Genomic DNA, 22,462 nt, shown 5'->3' with positions numbered 1-22,462 from the left:
ACATCGTACAAGGAAAAACTTCCAGAGAAAACCCACAGTTTAAAAGGAACATGGGAGAAACCTCAGGGAGAGCAACAGAGGAGGGATCCCTCTCCCAGGACGGACAGACGTGCAATAGATGCCGTGTGTAAATTGAAAAGATAATACATTTGCAACATAGGTAGTCCAAATGTTTGGAAATGCATGTGTGTATAATAGGAAGATGAATCCACGAGGATATCCATCCAGGACCGATGATCCAGGACCACAGTCACGACTCAAGATCCAGCGCTCGCGATCCAGGACACAGGACCGCAGGATCATCCATGACTCCGGATCCCGGCGTATATAGACACCAAAAAGAAAGACATTTGGGGAAGCTGGGTTAATCGGAACATGAGTGTACACGGGTACAGACGGAGAGAAGGAAGAAGTAAGATGTCCCCCGACAGACTAAGCCTATCTCAGCAAAACTAGGGGCTGAATCTAATCAGCCCTAACTATAAGCTTTATCAAAAAGGAAGGTCTTAAGCGCACTCTTAAAAACGGATAGGGTGTCTGCCGCCCGAACTTTAAGGTAAGATGGCGTCTGACCATTAAGGGCTTTGTAGGCGAGAAGAAGAATTTTAAATTCTATCCTGTGTTCTATAGGGAGCCAGTGTAAGGCAGCCAGAACAGGAGTAATGTGGTCCCTTTTCCTAACTCTGGTTAGTACACGAGCCGCAGCATTTTGAATCAGCTGAAGCGACTTGACTGACTTCTTGGTACTCCCTGATAATAAAGAGTTACAAGATCAAGTTTAAGTTAGTCAAGTAAATCACACAACACATTTGAATACTCACCATTTACTAGGGATGCCAGCGATTATTCGATTATTCGAATATTCGTTACAGTCTCCATAATCGAATATTATTTTTAAAAATCGATTTTATTTAAAAAAAAAAAATTTATTATTTAAATTTTTTTTATTATTATTTATGTTTTTTTTTTTTTTTTCTGGCTTAGTTTCAACCAAAATATATATGCTAATAATAGTAATAGTATTAATAATTGTAAATGGCCATTGGTCACACCACCAGTTTGTTTTACTGTAAACTACTGTAAACTGTATCACAGCTCAACCTCAACAATGCGTTCGCATTTGAGTGCGAAGCACGCCAACGAGGTTACAGAGAAAGACGCAGCACAGCTGGCCATTACCAACTTCACTTCAAGTCCACGTCGTTGTGATGACATGCTTGTTTGTTGTTTGTGCTGTTAAACATGTTCCAGTAAAGACAACAACGGAATTCCTTTTGTCTGATTTTTTTTTTTTTTCGTACTTTTTTTTTTTTCTCCCGCGGGGGGGGGGGGGGGGGTCGAATAATCGATTATTATTCGCCAGGGCTGCCGAATAATCGATTTTGATCATGGTCAGTTTCTGGCAACCCTACCATTTACTACAGAGCCTTTGGAACAATGTTCAAAGTATAAGACTGAGGTCGATCTTCTCCACCCCAATTACCTATCACAGAAAAACATATGTGTGTGAATTATTTCATTATTCACACACACAAATAAGTACAACTTTGTACGGAGCCATCCACATCAGCGTTGTGAATTGGTTTCAATCAATTCAATGGAGACGTGCACTGACTTCCAAGGTCCTTTTTTCAGGCCACAGCCTTCAACTGTGGGACCGCAGCAACACGCACGGCTCGTGCATGACGAGGAACAACTAATCACAAGTATCGCTTTCCGGGACACACCCCCACACACAATATTGTGTCTCTGTTTTGATCTGTGTATTTACGGTATTTACATGAACACAGAGCGGATCAAAGCAGAGACATAAACACAGTTTTTTATTTATATTTATATTGTATCTTTAACAATCAACACCTTAAATGGGTAAAGATGGTCGCTTAACGTAAGGTAGGCCTACAACCTGCCCTTAAAAGTCGGCACAAGAGTAGACATGCAGAGCCGGACCGACGCAGTAAAGTTCTACACCGCCTGACAGCATGAACAATCATTTAAAACAAGACGTAGACAAGCAAACATGCCGCAAGCTCATCCATCAGATATGACTCCCCCTCCCCACTGAGCTCGGTTTAATGTGCATAACTTTGGGCAAGGTTCATAGTTTTAAATATTGTAAATTAAGCAACTGCCGGACTTACGCTCTACAAATACTCACAGTATAAAAAAACACGCTAAACACAAGTCAATCAATATAAACTCACCTTATGATTTTCATGGCTTTATCTTAGCTAACACCAGGGAATGACAATGTTTACAAATTGACTGCTGTATTTACGTTGCTCGTTGTAACGGCAAATGTTAACTCTGCTTTTTGCAAACAATGCGTCTTGTGATAACCTGTAACTATGACGACATTAAAAACCTTTAAATAACTTTTACATTGTAGAGATGTTCTCGGGACAGAACCAGCTTACTCCTCCGATGCGGGAAGAAAATATGGTAGAACCCCTCCCCCCTCCTTTGTTTAAAAATAAATATATTTTGCAATGTTTTTCTGCTTTACATGTTGTTCAGGTTCAATTACGAAACTATTAAAGTACGGGTTTGAGTCCGACCATATTCATTTGTGAATAAAATATTTGTAAATAATAATTAGAAGCTGAGTAATCGGCTGCGGAGCAAGCTGCTGACGTATGTGCTCAGTGGGCGGAGTTACAGTGAAAATGTGTGCATTATGAAAAGCACCATTTAAATGTCAATTATTATTAAAATACCATTTCCTTTCGCATTGTTTAAGGTCATGTCCTGGTCTGGTTAGCTGAATAGAGAGGCGAAGTCCCTCCCCTTCCGGGGGAGCTCAATGGGACCTTATTTCGGAAAAAGTATGTATTGAAGTCAATGGAGAGAGAAAGATTATCTTTCGATCCCGTTTGAATTGTGCCACGAATTACACATATGATGTTTGTCAATTTAAAAGATAATTTTACAAGTCAAAAAAAAATAATGTGTCGTAAAACTGTGAAGTAACACATTTAAGTGAAACGTTCAATGACCTACATCTCCCATCTCGCACCACACACCAAGACGGCCGTCACGTTGGAACATTTCACCTCTTTCTTTCAGAATGAGGCGGAAAGTATTAAAAGAGGTGAAAATCACTCCAAGTCTGGGCATGTTGAGAGCTGTGCATACACACAAGGGGAGTTAGTCGGTTCCGTAAGAGCCAGCATGCGGGACCGGGATTTGTAGTCTTTCTAGTTGCGTATTTTTCATAGTCTTATATTTCAACAGTTTTACGACAAACTGACTTTTTTGACTTTTTGACTTTTTGGACTCTATTTAAGATAAGCCTCTCAGTCTGACAGACAGGAGAAAACTCTCCCTCCAACTTGCTGTAGAAGAAGCTTCTTATATTGCCATACATATCCGTTAGCGCGTCTATACCTAAGCTAAGTGCTTACCATGCTATTGCTAACAACACGCATTCGCCTATACTGACTATGCCACGGGCCGGCCCTCCATAGCACATTATTCATTTTAAACTAAAACGTAAAACTGAAATATCGTGGTTAAACATGATTTGTAGAAACACGGCAGGATTAATTAAAAGGGTAAAAACAAATGAAATGAAATACAGAAATCAGACTTACCACTTGTACAGCTGTGATGCTCTGTAACATGCGTCGGACACTCTTCTTCTGCTTCTTGGCTCGTCGCACTTTTATTGATGAGCAAGGTTAAAGGTCACAGGATTGCGAGACATCAAATCATCTTCGTAATTTCTATCAAACTATAGATCCTACACATCGACTGGACGTGGATTCTAAGAGTACAATATACACTTATTTTCCAGAGAGGGTTATTTGTGAATAAACGACCCTCCGGAGCGTTTGTAATCAACGGGAGCATGTTGTTTCCTACACGACCACTAGAGGTGCTCTAGTGGTCGTGTAGGAAACAACATACACTTTAAAACGTGTCTCTGGGTCGTAATATGGGCATGAACAATCGGCCTATGTGGTCGTTTTTTGTAGGAGGACATGCTGATTGGTACACTGCAGCAGATTTGCTGCAAGTAGCATGACAGGTGTCACATGTGATGAGTTTGAATATAATGAAAATGTTTATTTGCGGAAATGTAAAGCTTAATAGTAAACATTACAAAATAACAAAAGGGGTGTTAATAACGCAGTGGTTTCAGGCCTTGAATAGTGTGAAGGAATCAAGATCATATGCATTTTTAAACATAGGAAGAGTACAGAAACAATTTTTTGGCGGAACCCCGGATTACCAACCCGCTCCTCTAGTCTTTACATGGATGTTGGATGTTTAATGCCACTCCTAGGGCAAAAATAGAAGCAGCTCCGCTTTGACTGATGACTTGTGACTATTCATCTTCATCTTAATGATTCCTGACGTTTTCAATGGGCATTAGACCGCAGTTATTGGGGAAAAGCTAGACATTTGACTTATTAGAGATGATGACCATTCTCCAGCCCTTTTATGCTCCAATAGTCAGCAATCCTCAGCCTGGCTCCTCTTTGCTTCCCATTGATTAAGGACTTTTTATCCCTAGCTTTGCAGGATGCCAGCCCTGAGGAGCCTGTTTTCAATCGTCCTCGATGTGCACTTCCCCTCGGCTGCCTCCATGACTTGATGTCATCTTGCTGTTGTTGAGGGACATTTGATTGACCTGAAGCTTATTGAAAACTTCAGAAATCATCAAGAGAAAGATGGATGGTCACGAGGCATCAAACAGAGCCGAGCTGCTTGAGTTTTTGCTCCAGGGGTGTCAGCCGAGAGATCAAGACGGATCAGGGTTATTCTACCAAATACTGACACACTGCAGTTTTTGGGTTATTTCGGAAAACAAAATCCCTAAATGACCATATTTAAAAAACAAAACAGAAATAGTAAAACCACAAATGCTGCATATATTTATTTATTTATTAAAACCACACATTTACACAAACATTTCAAGTTCAAAAAAAGAGATGGACTGACTGAAAATATCTAGCTTCAACACGTTACACCTAATTCATTTTATAAATACTGCTGCTACTGCTACTTTTCTACCCAAATGTATACTTTGCAAATTCTAGTATTTTAATTTGAAATCGTGCATGCCCTTTCTCTGATAGTATTCTCTTTTTTGTCTCTATCTTTACTTTTGCTGTAACAATGTAAAAGTCCCCTCTGTGACAAACAAAGGAGTTCTGATTCTGAACAATATAGCACCACTATTATATATTGAAAATATGAAGGCAATCAAAACCAAATGTGTAATTTGTGTTATTTGATCACAATTGTATATTTAGTTTGGGACCCTGTAGGCCTTATATTATATATATAATATAAACAAAACCATCAGAGAGAGAGAGAGAGAGAGAGAGAGAGAGAGAGAGAGAGAGAGAGAGAGAAAAAGAAAGAGAAAGAAAAAGAGAAAAAAAACACGGGGGGGGGCTCTTTTGAACGCGCCTCCTCGCGATGCGCTTGCGACGCTCACTAATCCGCGGAGGCTCCAGGTCGGTGGCAGTTTCCAGAAGAGAGAGGGTGAAACACACAGGGAAACTCGCGAGGCTCTGTGTATCTTACCATCCTGTTAGCACCGGTCTGTGATCCCCGGGCAGAGGCAGTCCTCCCTGCGGCCCCTGCTGCAGCCTCTCCCGCGCAGAGAGCGGGATGTGCTGGGTGCTGGAGCGGAGCCCTGAGAGCAGCGGGCAGGGGATGGAGAGCCGCGGGAAGTTCGCTCTCTACTTCCAGACGACGCTCAGTGCTGATTAACGGAGCTATTGCTTTTACTGGAGGGTTGACTAACTTATTGCATATTTTCGCTGTAGAATTACTGTAGTTCCTTTTGTTTCTGAGCTGAATTGTGGTTTAAAAATGCTCTGGCTCACCCCCGGAGTGTTCCTGCTGCCTGGCTGAGCCGCTGCCTCTGGATCTGTGGTCATATCTGGAGTTATTTATATTTTATTTGACTTGACATTAACAGGACTCAATACATCCAGGTCCAATGACCGTCTAATGTCCGTGCTGAGTGTGACCAGTCTTGTTGTGACATGGAAAAAACGCGACTCTACAGCCTGCTTTACTACTTCATCCTCAATTCGCCATTTATGATTTGTGCAAATGGTAAGAAGTGAGTCCCCGCTGATGAAGCAAATGGAGAAGGGAAGACATTATTTGACGTCGGAAATAGACAGTGGCTTTAAAAAGCTTTAAATTAAAAACAAATGCCACCTGTCTGCAGCATTACATATACCCTGCTAGTTTTAAACTAAGCCAGTTGTTTTCTTTCTCTACCATTATTTAATACTTGAGAATTGTAACAATAAATCAACCTGGAAACCGCAGAATGACCCAGCTGTGCCCCCATCACAGCATCATGGAACAGATTGCTCTCCATTATTTGATCAAATAAAGCCTGAGGCACATTGCTATGTCTGATGTGCTCTCATAAATCCATGTTAGTCTATAAATCACAGCTAATGGGGACTATTGGAGGAGATCCTAAAAATAGAGGAAGTCTGCATGATGGTAATGGATTACTAAACTGGATTGTTAGGCTTGTGTTTTACACAGCATCTCCACCATGCCATCCCACTCATATTAATGTGCTTCTGGTGTCTTGTGTGTCTCCTCACCCATCATATACCAAAGCTGCATTTACTGAAGTCCCTAAAGATGTGAGTGTGGGGGAGGGAGAGGACGTGGAGATGCCCTGCGCCTTCAAGGCTGTCAGTGCGGCCCCCATGTCTCTGGAGATCCAGTGGTGGTACCTGAAGGAGGACGTGCCTGGAGATCTGCATCACGAGCTGCAGATCAGTGCTCCGGCCCACAGAGCCAAGGTAACTGCACAAGCACCTGAACTCAAGTATACATAACGTGTGTGTGTGTGTGTGTGTGTGTGTGTGTGTGTGTGTGTGTGTGTGTGTGTGTGTGTGTGTGTGTGTGTGTGTGTGTGTGTGTGTGTGTGTGTGTGTGTGTGTGTGTGTGTGTGTGTGTGTGTGTGTGTGTGTGTGTGTGTGTGTGTGTGTGTGTGTGTGTGTGTGTGCGCGCGCGCGCGCGCGCTCTGTTAGTGCCACAGTGTATATTGTGCTACATCTTGAAAGCAGATCGTACCCAGCAGTGGATGATGTCAGATGCACACTGAACACACTTCAACGTTGACTTAGATATATAATGTCAACTCATTTCACATGAAAGTAATAATATAAGTTGAACCTTATTTAAACTTAATATTATTGCTTTCAACCAACCTAATGCAGTTATGTGAAATCTGTTGACAACACATTTCATTAAAGTCAACTTTTCAGTGCATGTTTATCTGTCAGCGATCAGCATGGTGCACGATGCACATGCAGTGGCCTGTAAAGGTAAATCAAAAGGCTGCACATATTTGGAGATCCTTTCTATCCTGGCTCCAAGATGGTGGAATGAGCTCCCATTGACATCAGGACGGCAGAAAGCTCACACACCTTCCGGACTGAAAACTCATCTCTTTCGACTCCACTTCGAGCGAGAGAACTACTAACAAAGCACTTATATACTAATAAAGGACTGGCTCCTCTAAAGCCAGCTGAGTAGCACTTGAAATGCTTGGCTCTATGAAACCTGATGTACTTTATGATTCTGTTTTCTTCAAGGTTGTGTCTTCTTGGTCGAATGCTATTGGATAAAAGCGTCAGCTAAATGCAATGTGATGTAATGGAGAGTTTATATTCGTTGGCCTGTTGCAGACAGTTTCTTTAATCTTTTGAGTTTCCTATTCTTGTAAGTAAGGATCCCAGTGTTTGAAGCGATGCACTCTGAGCATTCCCTCTCTGGCTGCTGAAAGGGCACTTGTTGGTTATCAACACCATTACATTCCTCTCAGGTCCGCTGCATTAAACCGCCATGATAGAATATTGTGGCAGGGGGATTTCTTTTCCCTCCAGCATCACAAATCAGTCTCTCAGTTGTCAGAGGAGTCAGGGACAATCACATCCGCAGCGTTTTCCTCTGCGGTTTAAGCACATTAAGACATTCAGCGGGGGTAGGAAGAGAGTGAGAGAGGTTATCAATGGCGTCTTTGAGAAATGTACGCAGCCAGCTCTACTCACGCTGTATGTATGCTCTCTGCACTAAATGAAAAACACAGCACATGTTAATGTTGCTAATAATGTGAATCTACTTACTAATGCAACAGCTAATGCCCTGTTGATTGGTGGACCTGTTTCAATACATGGGATTTACAATGCTTTCTTGTTTCAGGTCGTTCCAAGGGAAGCCACAAAAATAAGTGTAAGTGTCCTCTCTCCTGACTGCACACACTCAAGTGTTTTTTCGAGGACTATGATTGGATAAATGATGTTCATATTAATTCATATATGTTCAGGCTAAATCCCATTCTGTGGGTTCTCTTTAATGAGAAATAAACATAAGCATTCCTGTTAATGAAATATATATATATGTTGTCGTATCAGAAGTTAAAGAGATGATTATTATGCATATTTTGTGACTATTCACCCAGGACTTTAGTCTCATGCCGACCCAGCGTCAGCCTTTCTTAAGGTCAGGATTATGTCAACAGGCTGTGGCAGGCTCAGCTTTGGTTACGTGTTTTGGTGCAGTGATGACGTAGTGTGTAGGCCAACTCTAAAGTTAGCATCACAGGGCTCCCTTTGCCAAAAGTCATGGGGTTTTTCCATTGGATTTCAGAATAATGCTTAAAGAAATAAGCTCTGTGGGAAACACGTTTATGATACTTAGATGTTTTGTTCAGCAGGATAAGCCAAGAGCACGGGGCCGACCGATCAGGGTTATTCTACCAAATATTGAAATAAACCATTATTATTGTGGTGTTTAAAAATAACCATGACGTTATTTTCTATGCAGTATTTCAGGTCTGAAATGACCTAATTGATTTGAGTTATTTCAACCAGATACACTTTTCTGTAAAAAAAATCCCTAAATGACAATATTTTAAAAATGTTTATTTTACTCAAACACATAGTTCTGCCTATAAATAATGAACCCACAGAAGCTGCATCAATATATTTAAATCTCCACATAGTGTATGATTTTTGAAGCGTGAATGCAATCGCCAGAAGTGAAAAGCTAGCGTTGGACATGAATATAGCTGACGTTGCCACATTTCAGTGTTTCCTGCTTCCTCTGCCTGTATCCAGACTGTGCGTGTCCAGGGCAGCGCCATCTCCCACCGCCTCAGCCTGTCCAAGGTAAAGAAGGAGGAGGAGGGGGTGTACGAGTGCCGCGTGTCGGACCTGTGGGCGGACGAGTCTCAGGATTTTACGGTTCACGCCATGCTGCACGTGTCGCTGGGGGACGGCATGGTGGCCGAGGAGGCGGTGTCACACATCCAGAACCGCTGGCCGCTGAGGAACACCAACACGGCGCTGGGGGGGGGCGCAGGGGGGAGGGCCACCTCGGAGCCTGAACAGGGGCTGGCAGGGGGTCAGAGGGCAGGGCAGGGGAGGCAGCGGGTGCCTCAGCAGGCCCAGCCCGGCCTCCTCCCCTCCATCTCCTCCACCACCATCTCCTCCACCACCATCTCCTCCGTGGCCAAGTCATCCGCTTCCCCCCTGCAGAGGAACGCAGCCATCCTCCGCCAGCAGCTGGGAGCGGGTGAGTGGGAGAGGGAGCAGAGCCACAGTGACCCCTAGTGGGGGCAGGATAGAGGAAGCTGGTGCTTTAGGCAGACATCTGTCTCACTAACTCACCTCTGAGCTCATGTGCTGTCAGACAAACTGTTTCTCTTTGTCTCGTTGTTGTGGACGCTGTTGAAGCCATTTTGCATATTTATAAGATGTGTTGCAGCTGTGGCATTCAGAGGCTCCTCACAGGGACCAGTATGTGCAGCCTTTTATTGGAGATGTCTTGACAGAGTTTAGATGAGATGAGATTAGATACACACTATTGAATTGAAATTATTGTTGGAATTATTTTGCCGCAGCAGCATGGTTACAAGGCATCGCAAATGACTTAATATATAATACAATTACAAATAAAAAACAACCATAAAGAAGAAGAAGACGATTTAAACAGTAAATATATACATATCAACATACAAATACAAATACAAATCTGTTGATTATTTTTTGAATTAGAAACACTTTACTAACCCCAGGGGGAAATTGGTTTGTGTGACAGTTTCTTCATTATAGAATAAATAAAAGTTAAAATGATTATAATTTGATGTTAAAGGATGTTTTAGATTTCCCTGTGTATCTATGCATTATAGTGACTGTAGGTGTGGTTTTGGCCCTATACTTTAGGACAGGTGAACTGTACACACCGAATGGAAGGGCAAACAACATTCAACCGCACAGTGAACTACGCACGGTACGAGCCGTAATGCGCAGTAGGGCTTCAAATATTTTGTTAAAAGTTGTTGTACTTTGTGCTTCGTTTTTCTTTAAAGTGGACCTATCATGCTATATTTTAATAATATATTGTAGGGCCATAATGTCGGCAACGTTTTTTTTCAAAATACCAAACAGATCCTGCATTTTAGCCATGCCTCATTTCGCTCCATTTGCTCTTTTTTAGCCCTGTTTTTGCAAGGGCTGAATCTGAGAAGTTTTCTTCGCTGCTTTTGTGGCAGACTACAGCGCCACCTACAGGCCTGGCATATGTACTACAGCGTCTCCAGCGCTTTCGAACGGCAATGGCCGTGGCTGTCTCCTCCTGATAAGTGGAGAGTTGCCCATATAGGCGGAGCTCCTCGTTTCTGACGTCAGAGATATTTCAAGTCTGTATCAGTCTGGATCAGATCCGTTGCTGCCCCGTTTTTAGAGATGTGGGTATGGAGGAAAAGAGAGAGGGTTGTGCTTTCTGACACTTGGTGAGTTCCCTGACTCACCGGGGACACATATTCATGTATAAAAGACGTACAAGAGTGCATTTTGCATGATAGGTCCCCTTTAATTACCGAACGGACCGGATGTGCACTTGGCTCGAAGCAAATCATATCCCCTCAGCCAAATGAATCTCTGAACCTTAAGACAATCAATAGGATCTTCTCAGGCAGAATTCACGACTACGAGGTCAGATACAGTGATTCCTCCAGCATTACATGTATATATTCCCTGACACACCGGGGACACATATTCATGTATAAAAGACGTACAAAAGTGCATTTTGCATGATAGGTCCAAATAAACGGACAACAATGGATCATTAAGATGGATGCACGTTGATGTTCTGACAGCTCATAACAGAAGGTGTTTCAGTGTGATATACACTGTGGAGGTTTCTATGTTTTCAAGTGTGTACGGTTAGGGCTGTATACTGTCCATGGTTTAATCGACACTGAATACCTCTTGATATTATCATCAGTTCATTCAAATATTCTAGAATTACTCTGAGTTCACTGCAGTGTTTCATTCAGACATCTTTGAAAAAAGAGAGATAGCTATATACTGTAGGAGGCCTTTAAGTTGCCTGCAATATACCCAGCTAGAAATGTTTGGTTCTAAAAACATTCTGAGAATGTTAAATTCATTGTTCTAGAAATGTTTTCAGCGGGAAGTTTTCTTTTGGTTCCCAGAACGTTCTTCTGACAGGTAGGATAACGTTCTCTACAAATATTCTTGAAATGTTTTTGATAACATTGTTAGAACATTATGCCCTACTATTCTTAAAATGTTTTCAGCTGCAAGTTAGACTTTTTTATTAGAATGTTATTATTTTAGAGAATGATAACGTGCTTTATCGCTCCGATTTATCAGAAGTCTTTTCTTTTTTTTATAAATGGGACCAGCAGCTAGTACACGTCACTGTCGGTGTCACATGTACTGGAGGGGACCCAGAATCAGACTCGGAATCAGCTGGTGAAAGTAACATCTGTTTATTAGAAAAGGGGAGCTGGGAGTGGAGGTTGGTTATGGGACAGTGGGAAACAGTTGTTCCAGGGTGGGTGGAGAGGCCTGGCTGGTCTTGGGAGTGTGGAAGGCCTTGGACTCCTCCTGGGAGAGACACAAAAATGAGTGTGAGGCAAAAGCAGGCAAAGCTGTCAAAGAATATGCTGGCAAAAAGCTAGAGCGGCACGCAACAAACCGGCAGGGAATGAGTGCAGGCTGCAGGCTTTCATAGTGTGGCTGATGAGCAGGTTGCAGGTGTGGTTGGGGGGGGGAGAGAGACACAGTAGAAACAAACACATACAAACACTAACAGGGGTTTCAGGGACGGGCAGTGAGTCGGTCCGTTCCTCTATATGTCTGTCGGTCTCAAATCTAAAGGCTGCAATAACGATTTGTATCCAATATGCACAAACAGCGAACACTGTTTATACGCAGCCCTCACAAACCACACACGGCCAGATAGCTTATCCAACAGTTAGAACCTACATACGAGACACAACATTTATAGTCAGAAAAAAGTGTGATTATTTTCTGATATTTTACACATGATATTATGAACACTGTGGGCCGACATACCTTAGTGTGGATGTGAGTGAATATTGGCATGCATACATTCGTTTTTATACGTCCTATTCATTGTCTCAATGCGCTCATACATCTTAAGAAAGTTATCACCAAAAATGTTAAGAATGTTTTTAGAGAACGTTATCCTACCTTTCAGAAGAACATTCTGGGAACCAAAATAAAACGTCCCGCTGAAAACGTTTTAAGAACTGTTGTGGCGATCCAGCATAACAACAGGGAAGAATGAAACAGAGAGGAATCAATAAAACACAGACATAGCTGATCAGTAATTATTATTTAGTTGTTGCAACAAACAAACAACAATGGGAAGTCCATCACCTGCTGCCACAGCAGCCCATCGCGGAAATGCCCCCCAATAGTAGCAACAATCATACAGCATATATAGCCACTGCAATGAACACACACACATTTTCCCTAAGCATGTTTAACGCACACACATTTTATCATGCAGCCTAGCACACAAATGTCACATGTTTATCTCTCTGAAAGCTATATTTGTATATGTTTAAACGTCATCGTCTCATGACATCTTTAGGAGTAGTTAACTAACAAAGGTTAAGTGTTTTTATAACCTGAGGCCTTCTCTGAACTCCCTCTACTCTCGGTGTCAGCTCACTTAAAATGAATACATCTATTGATAATTCAGAACGACCATTGTTTCTCTAACTGTGTGTGACCCAACTCAGTAACACACATCATATGGAATAGCATCTTTAATGAATATCAGAACTACGCTGTATTAAACATTCTGCTATAACAGAACAGTAGGGCATAATGTTCCAACAATGTTATCAAAAACATCTTAAGAAGGTTATCACCAAACATTTCAAGAATGTTTTTAAAGAATGTTATCCTACCTTTCAGAAGAACATTCTGGGAACCAAAATAAAACGTCCCGCTGAAAACATTCCTAGAACAACGAATGGTAACAAACATTTCTAGCTGCACATGCCACCGCAAACATGCAATATCTGCTTACAGCTTATCATGAATTACGTGTTTGTTTTTTTCAAAAGAAAAATATGGTGACATCAGATTTTTTTAAAACATCCTTTTCAAACAGATGCAACACGTTTGTTTTTTAAAGCGCTCTAGAAATAAATCTGACGTTGACCATGACTGTATTAATATTTGCCATAACAGGAACGTTTTATAAAAAAAGAATAACATCCTGAAAACATTTTCAGAATGTTCTTCATTTGTTATCTTGTAACATTGAGGGAACGTTTTCTAAATAACATCTTTAATGTGTTACCCAACAATGTCCAAAACACATCCTTAGAATGTTGGAGGCAAAACGTTCCACCTTTGTTAACACATCACATTAAAGGAACGTTTTATAAATAAACTTTGTCATCTCAGGCCTCAATAACATCCTGAAAACATCCTCTGAATGTTGCAGTTAAAACGCTATGTCTTAGTTAACCTTAAACCTTATCGGAACATTATTTGAAAAAATAAACATCCTAAAAAGGTTCTTTGAACATCAGATTAAAACGTTTCTTTAAAACCTTATTAGAACCCATAGGTAACGTTAGCCAAAGTTGTGAGAACGTTCCCCGCTAGCTGTGTTATGTCCATATTTAAATATGTTGACACCTGTAGTGAGCACTGACACATTTAACGTATATGCTTTTTATGACAGCATATATTATCACCAGTGTTGGGTGTAACGCGTTACAGTAACGTAACTACTTTTGCCGGGTAAAAAGTAGTGTAACACGCTACTACGGAACATTTGGTAACGTAACGTAGTTTCTTCTTCAATTCGCCGCAACGTTACTTTTCCCAGGGACGAGTGACAGTGACACTGCCTACTCAGTTTTGTGCTTACGCATTAGGCACGAGCTCTCATTCCACACTGTACGTGATAGAGGCTGGCCGCTGGTGGTGGAATGAAGACTGCGAGAAGCAGGCGCAGCCAACGCTAACATTCGAGGTATGGAGGTATTCCCATTACTTCGAACTTGTTGAAACTAAGGGGAAAAATGATGATATTTCGAGTCCAAGCCTATTTAGTTGCCTATTGATATGATTTGCACAAGCTTTGCACCCATTTTGGGGCTAGCCTGTAACCCTTAATGATTATGATTTTATATTGATATTGTTTTATATTATTGTTTAGTGGTGGTGTTGACGCCTATAGCCCAATGTTTTGTTAAGTGCTCTGTGGCATTTTGTTATAATAAAGAGCACAAAAGAAATATCTGTTATGTCCTCCATAGTAGAACTTTATGTAAGCCTACACATTTAGGAACAGAGATGGGGTTCTGCCCAAAGTCGAGCAACATAAAAGTAACGTAAATGTAACGAGTAACGTAAACAGTTACTTTCCTTGGAGGGTAACTAAGTAAAGTAAGGGATTACTTTTTTAAAGAAGTAACGAGCAAACACTACTTTTTAAAAGTAACTTCCCCAACACTGATTATCACTTATCCTAAAAGATACATTCCTTCATACAGATATTGTATTGAGAGAGCATGCGTATCAGGGATCATGTGACATCACCCATCTCAGAGATCTCCATCATCTCCTCGCATGACCCAACCACACCTCTGGCACAGTTTCCACATTTCTTCTAATCAGGCAGATGGCACCGGGACGGGGGTTGAATGCATCTTTGTTATCTACCTCCCCATAGCTCTTCAACCTGCCCCAGTTCTGTTCAATTAAGCACACGTGAATAATTAAAACTCATGGAGGTCTGGAGGACTCCTGTCAGCCGCTGTGTTAATGCACACCTCACACACACTGAGAGCCTTCATACCTGCATGAGCCGGCTTCAGAGAGCAGTCTGAGTGTTGGGAGTAGAGACACTACATACTGATATACACCTGAACATCAGCAGGAGAGGACTCTTTAAAGTAGAGACACTACATACTGATATACACCTGAACATCAGCAGGAGAGGACTCTTTAAAGTAGAGACACTACATACTGATATACACATGAACATCAGCAGGAGAGGACTCTTTAAAGTAGAGACACTACATACTGATATACACCTGAACATCAGCAGGAGAGGACTCTTTAAAGTAGAGACACTACATACTGATATACACCTGAACATCAGCAGGAGAGGACTCTTTAAAGTAGAGACACTACATACTGATATACACCTGAACATCAGCAGCAGAGGACTCTTTAAAGTAGAGACACTACATACTGATATACACCTGAACATCAGCAGGAGAGGACTCTTTAAAGTAGAGACACTACATACTGATATACACCTGAACATCAGCAGGAGAGGACTCTTTAAAGTAGAGACACTACATACTGATATACACCTGAACATCAGCAGCAGAGGACTCTTTAAAGTAGAGACACTACATACTGATATACACCTGAACATCAGCAGCAGAGGACTCTTTAAAGTAGAGACACTACATACTGATATACACCTGAACATCAGCAGGAGAGGACTCTTTAAAGTAGAGACACTACATACTGATATACACCTGAACATCAGCAGGAGAGGACTCTTTAAAGTAGAGACACTACACACTGATATACACCTGAACATCAGCAGGAGAGGACTCTTTAAAGTAGAGACACTACATACTGATATACACCTGAACATCAGCAGGAGAGGACTCTTTAAAGTAGAGACACTACATACTGATGTACACCTGAACATCAGCAGGAGAGGACTCTTTAAAGTAGAGACACTACATACTGATATACACCTGAACATCAGCATGAGAGGACTCTTTAAAGTAGAGACACTACATACTGATATACACCTGAACATCAGCAGGAGATGACTCTTTAAAGTCGAGACACTACATACTGATATACACCTGAACATCAGCAGGAGAGGACTCTTTAAAGTCGAGACACTACATACTGACATACACCTGAACATCAGCAGGAGAGGACTCTTTAAAGTAGAGACTAGGGCTGCCCTCGACTAAAGATTTTTCTAGTCGACCAATAGTCGTCAATTAAGGCGATTAGTCGACTAATCGTCGCACGTTTATGATACATAAATATATATATTTTTTATTCTTTTTTTTTTTCTCCCAAAATGGTTTCAATTTCAAAGGCTGATAAAGAGCGTTATTATAACAGCATGGTACGTTGTGCTTCACGTAAAATAAAACTGTAATAATTAACATTTTAAATATAAATGAAATGTAGAGAGCGCATGAGAGTCAAACCGCATGGATGCAGCGGTATAAACAGCAGGAGCTCCGGTAAGGATTCTTATGGTGTGTGAACAAGCAGCGAGGACCCACACGGAACATTTAGTTCTAGTTTCTATTATTCATATCTGAATATAACAACCCAATAATTACTACAGAGGAAACAGAAACACTGAAAATATGAGCGTCGGCAAAAACCACTCCGCATTACGCCCTGATTAAGAAATTAAAGCTTTATCGTTTTCTGAGGTCAGAATGAGTATATATTATAGGTCTATATTAGGGCTGTCAAGTTAACGCAATTTTTTTTTAACACCACTAATTATTTTAACGCGATTAACGCATGTGTATTTTTTGTCCTCGGCCGCCCCGTAGTTTCAGAGCGCATCGAGTTTAAAATACCATCTACAAGCTGACGCTGACAGCCCCGCTCTTGCGGCAGACTACGCTCACCGGCAGGCACCGACTGGCCATCGGGAGGACCGGGAGGGTGTGTGTATGTGTGGCGCGAGCGAAAGAGAGACCTTACGGGTATTGTTGTTGTTAGCATCTGGTGCTAGCTAGCTGCGCTAACGGATATAAGGAGCTGTTTCAATGAAAACAGAGGAGCGACATTTCGCCGAGCACTTGACTTTATGCAGGAAGCCAGACAATGGGACATTGTACGGAAAATCAGCACACTCAGCACGTATAGTGCGTGCAACATGATTGCAGCGTCCAGGCAGCTCCCGTTCGAGCATATGCCTTGAGTTGCACATAGCTCCAACGATCCATCAAGCAAGCACACACACACACACACACACACACACACACACACACACACACACACACACACACACACACACACACACACACACACACACACACACACACACACACACACACACACACACACACACACTTTGTATTGTATTATTGTATGAGAGAGGTTCCAGGTTGAATTGAGGCGGATATTTGTAATGTTCAGAGGTTGTTGTGTTTAATATTCATGATAATATTTGTCATTGTTCAAATGATAATAAACATTTGCATAAAGCATATTTGTCCACTCATATGTTGATAAGAGTATTACAAACTTGAAAAATATTCCTCTAAGGTACATTTAGAACAGATAAAAAATGTGCGATTAACTATGGACAATCATGCGATTAAATATTTGAATCGACTGACAGCCCTAGTCTATATGTTGATACAAAGCTAGGCTACTGCCTGACTTACTGCTGCTGTTTTCCTCCGATTCTGAGAAAGTAACACACGTTGTCGTCGGGATAATTAAGCTCTGTGTTTTGAAGTTTGCTCGTCCTTTACTTGCTCAGAAAGATCCACACTTTGGATTTCCTGCCCGACCAAATTAACTTAATGACCAGGCTCCGCTCTGAATGAAGTCTGAGGGTTTCCAGCTGACGCGTCATAGCACATGCAGCGCACGGATGTTTTCTTTATTTTTTTTATATATACTTTTTTTTTCTTCAACTAATCGATAAATGAAAAATTGCCGACTGGTGATTAATCGACTATTTGGGGGCAGCCCTAGTAGAGCCACTACATTAGGGCTGCACGATTAATCGAATCGCAATCACGATGTCAGCTTGTGCGATTGCACAACCGCTATAGGCTGCGATTTAAATTAAAAACATGTGTGTGTTGTAGAGCCGATGAATGGGAGTCGGAGGCGGTGTGTTTAATATGGAACTCTCCACTTAATTTTCTATTTTAACTACACACACAAGAACATACTAGCTGCATGCTACTGTGAAGCTGGAATGCTAACAACAGGAAACCGGAGCACCAAGTGTAGCATATCCCTCCGAAAGATGGTTGTGCACTTGACTGATGATTTCAAATGTATTAAACTCCAAAAATCTACGTAAGAGCTATACAAAGACACAAAACAACAAATACATGTAAGCTTTGTCCATATTCGCATCACTTTAGCATACCATTAAACAAGTGACTGCAAATAGTTAGCAAAGTTGTAAAACAGTATAAACGAATCAGGACACATTTTTATATTACATTAACACTAACCTTGTGCTCTTGGTGCTAATACTTTAATGTAAACTTTTAATTTTGATATCGCTGTATTTAAATGTAGATATCTCCTTTAATGTATTTACTTTATCTTCGCATAGACGTACTAGAGAGACACTACATAGTAGAGACCAGAGGTGGGAGTAAGTCCTACATAACACATGCACGCACCTTTCTCTGTGGGTTTTTTTGTAGTGACGAATGAAGTTTGATGTTGTGGTGGTCGTGTCACTGATCTTTATGCTGAAGACCCTACATACCGCTGTTCTTTTCTTATTAGCGTCATCGACAACATGATCCTTGAATCCAAACTTGACTATTTGTGGAGTAACGCTAGCCACTGCCATGTTAACTGACGCTCCTGCCTTCTAGTGGGTTGCCAGGTTTGCACGCATGGCGCTATAATCACCCAATCACAAAACCAAACGTAATATCTTAATACAAATGCAAATATTTAATTTTAAAAAGTCAAGTCCTTTCAAGTCATCTGTCTCAAGCTTAAGTCAAGTCTCAAGTCATGAATACCAAGTCAAAGTCAAGTCTTTTATCAATGTTAGTCAAGCAACTCTCAAGTCCAAAAATATGTGACTCGAGTCCCCACCTCTGGTAAAGACACTACATACTGATATACACCTGAACATCAGCAGAATAGGGCCCCTTTAAGAGCACAGTGTGTGTGACTCACCTGGGCATAATTCTCTGCAGATACATGTGGCAAGTTCTTCTACACTTGAGCTGAACTAATGTGTTCTTTCCTGTCAGTGATTGCAGACACTTGGAAACAGTGAAGTGTTCAGTTTAATCAGGACAGGTACAAATAAAGCAGATGGCGGCTTCTGCTCCAAGCATGGCAGTTATAATGAGGAAACCCCTCCGGTGGATCCAGACATGTGGTGGTGCAGTGAAATTAAAATAGACAGATTGTACTGTTACAGCAGCTTAGCAAAAAGACTATTTCATGCTATTTATAAGAGCTTAAATAAAGGAGAGAAGTTTACTTGTACACATATACATGAGATGGTCATTTTATAGGTATTGCTACCCTAATGCCAACTGCTCCAGCAGAGAGGATTGAAGTTGCCACTAGAGACTGATCACACTGCAACATGTGATGAAAAACAGCCTCAGCGTTTCCAGTCCAGTCAGTTGTCAAGGTGAACTCCATCCAGATACTCATCCTGCACCTCTCCCAGAAAGCTAATGAGGTCAGCAGCAGTCATTTTGAATACAATGACCATATCCTTGGTTTGGTCACGATCAGCAGTATGTGGTTGCCATCAAATTCCTTTGCTGCCACTCCTGTACCCCTTATATACACCTAACAACTGCAGAGGCATGCAAGAATTCCAGGTTGCTACTTTGTAATAAAAAAAGAAACCTGATTATAGTTAATGCTGCAACATGTTTGCAATTTCCAAACCTTCAATACAAAGTGATGAACCGTAATGAATCCAGAGCTGTTTCTTTTACTGCACACAGATTTCATCCTCTTCTATCCATGACATTTTCAGTAAGCCCAAACCAATGATTAACAAAGTATTTGTGAAGCCATATGTCCACTGTTCATTTATGTAACCTACATCTGTTAGTGCTGTTCTGGATGATCACTGACACAGCACATACAAGCTCAGTCAGAAGCTTCAGTGTAAGGGACTCTCAAGCGTGACCCCTTCAAGGCTCGTCTTGTTTTGTTCAATTCAACTCCGTGACAGTGCTGGTACACACTGTCCTGTGTGCCTGTTACAACAAGGCTGAACATTTCCGAAAATATTAAGAGCCTATAATCTTTTATTTCATCGGTGAGGGGGGCATTTCTGCTATAACCATACTGACGCTGCATTCTGTTACTTACAAAGTAAGCAATCAAGAAGAAGCTGTTTCCTTGAAAGAGTGTGCATGTAGCTGTCTTGTTGTTCCCAGCCTGTCGTCTTACAGCCGGTCACCAGGCACAGTTCCTCATGACAGAAACAATACGTTTCTTAATGTCTATATTTCTCATCATCAAAAACCTTAACAGTAAGCCTCTCAAAATGTCATTTCAAATTGTAGTGAAGTTCCAAATGGTGTTCAGTGAATCTCAATATGAAAGGGTGGAGCTGAAGCCATACAAACTTATAATCAACATATACACAAAAAACCTACAAATATACAAAATATATGAATCCCTCCCCAGCAGTGTCAGCTCAGCGCTCCACACTCATCTCCTATTTTGCTCTAAATGTTTAAATGTATTTGTTCAGCATCTGTGATAAAAAATATCACATTTCCCCACAGAGAAAGAGAAAGTGTTTGTTGTGTTCACAAGTCACTCATGATATCCTCTCCCTGATTGGCTGCTGATGGATCTGTCACAGTGGGTTCCAGTAGGAGGATAAACCGGCCTCTGGTTCAAATTCAGTTCAGCCAACTTCCCTCACATTGAGTTGGGCGTAACAGCAGCCAACACGAGCCACACTGTCCTCAATGTCCTGCACCGCTGCTACATTCTATACACTGGTGGATGAAACGCAGCCAACCATTTTGTTATCAAGCCTTAAGCTAAATGAATGAAATGTCATTTTCATTTACAAACACAGGCCTCACTGTGGAGAGATGTCAGAGTGACGGGGCTGCTGCCGCACAGCGCCCTGAGCAGGACCATGATGCTCTTTGGCGCCTCAGCAGTGCAAGTGTTACCAGCCGAGCTATGACCACTTATCCTACTTTAATTAAAGGTTGCATAACTATTGTGTTATTTAAGTCCCTAAAATGATCTGTGGAGCTTGGATTTATAATCTGGCGGTATGATGATAGAGGTATTTTTATGACATAAGTTATTTATTACTTTAATTGCAATTCACTTTTACACAAATGCTTACGTTGTTGTCTAATGTTACATTTACCCCAGGGCAATGTATTATTCATTATTGTTGTTTTAAAAGAAGCATTAAATAAATTGAGTATATACAACAAGTGCAGATTTGAATCTAAAACTGCTCCTGATTAATATTGCAGTGGGAGCTGATATTTTCATATACGAGACCTTAAGTGAAATGTCGGCCAGACTACTAATGTCTGTTACACCTTTAACCAATAATGTTTAAGCTGTTAATGTTTAAGCGGTTTGCTGACATTTCACTATTGACTGAAAACCCGGAGGAATCTGTCTCTGGCAGTTTGTCCTCCCTGTCCCCCTCCAAGTTGAGCTGCCCTCAGTATTTGACAACAGATGAAGGTTAGGAAGTCTGGCAAAATTGAAAGATTACTTCAGCTCGCTCTAGGCTCCGCTGCCTTATCCTCTCTAACACCAGCCAATGGTGTGAGAAATAAATGCAGGCATCTGTCACTTTCTGTCAGTCATCTCACTGAGTGGCAGAAACAATTAATAAGGGAGGCAGGGAGGGGGCAGTGATTGTGGCTGGTGGGGGGGTGGGAGAGATAAGCTGTCGGGTGCCTTACATGTACTCTCATATTCTCGTTTTTCATCTGTGGTCCGGGGTCTGACTTAGTCACTGATAAGCTCTTCAGCTGCTAAACACTTCTCTATGTTTACTAGCCAGACTCTAAGTGTGTTGCTGCTGAGCAGGTAGTGGAAAGCAGGCCAGCTGAAAAATGCACATCAAACCACGTGTGATCTGAAAATCTGAGGCCCTTTGTCTGAGTTGACAGTGTCGTCCCTTCCACAATGTCTGACTCAGCATAGTAAGCATTACTCAACCACAACATCATCACAGATGCGAGCATTGACCTTCAATGCTTAACTGCATGGCAACATCAGCATGACTTTGTGATTCTAAATTAGGCCACAGCCCCAGGCTTTGTGTACATACACCAGGCCATGGGTCGTGGTGTTGACAACATTAGGCCTGTCGCGATAATCGATAAATTGATTTATCGTACGATAAATAA

At 41.5% G+C, this 22,462-nt stretch overlaps 1 protein-coding gene across 1 annotated transcript in view; it reads left to right on the top strand.

The window, feature by feature from the left end:
• The first annotated feature begins 5,468 nt into the window (after positions 1-5,468).
• Positions 5,469-22,462, top strand: part of vstm2b (V-set and transmembrane domain containing 2B) — a 41,951-nt gene continuing 24,957 nt past the window's right edge. Inside the window, exons 1-4 of the mRNA XM_034103819.1 lie at positions 5,469-6,078; positions 6,607-6,794; positions 8,200-8,229; positions 9,117-9,573. Of these exons, the coding sequence (XP_033959710.1) occupies positions 6,006-6,078; positions 6,607-6,794; positions 8,200-8,229; positions 9,117-9,573 (748 nt within the window). The 5' untranslated portion in view covers positions 5,469-6,005. The remainder of the gene's footprint in view (positions 6,079-6,606; positions 6,795-8,199; positions 8,230-9,116; positions 9,574-22,462) is intronic.

Source organism: Pseudochaenichthys georgianus, chromosome 3, assembly GCF_902827115.2.
Source record: "Pseudochaenichthys georgianus chromosome 3, fPseGeo1.2, whole genome shotgun sequence".
Lineage (NCBI taxonomy): Eukaryota > Metazoa > Chordata > Actinopteri > Perciformes > Channichthyidae > Pseudochaenichthys > Pseudochaenichthys georgianus.
This window is presented reverse-complemented; position numbering and strand designations above follow the sequence as displayed.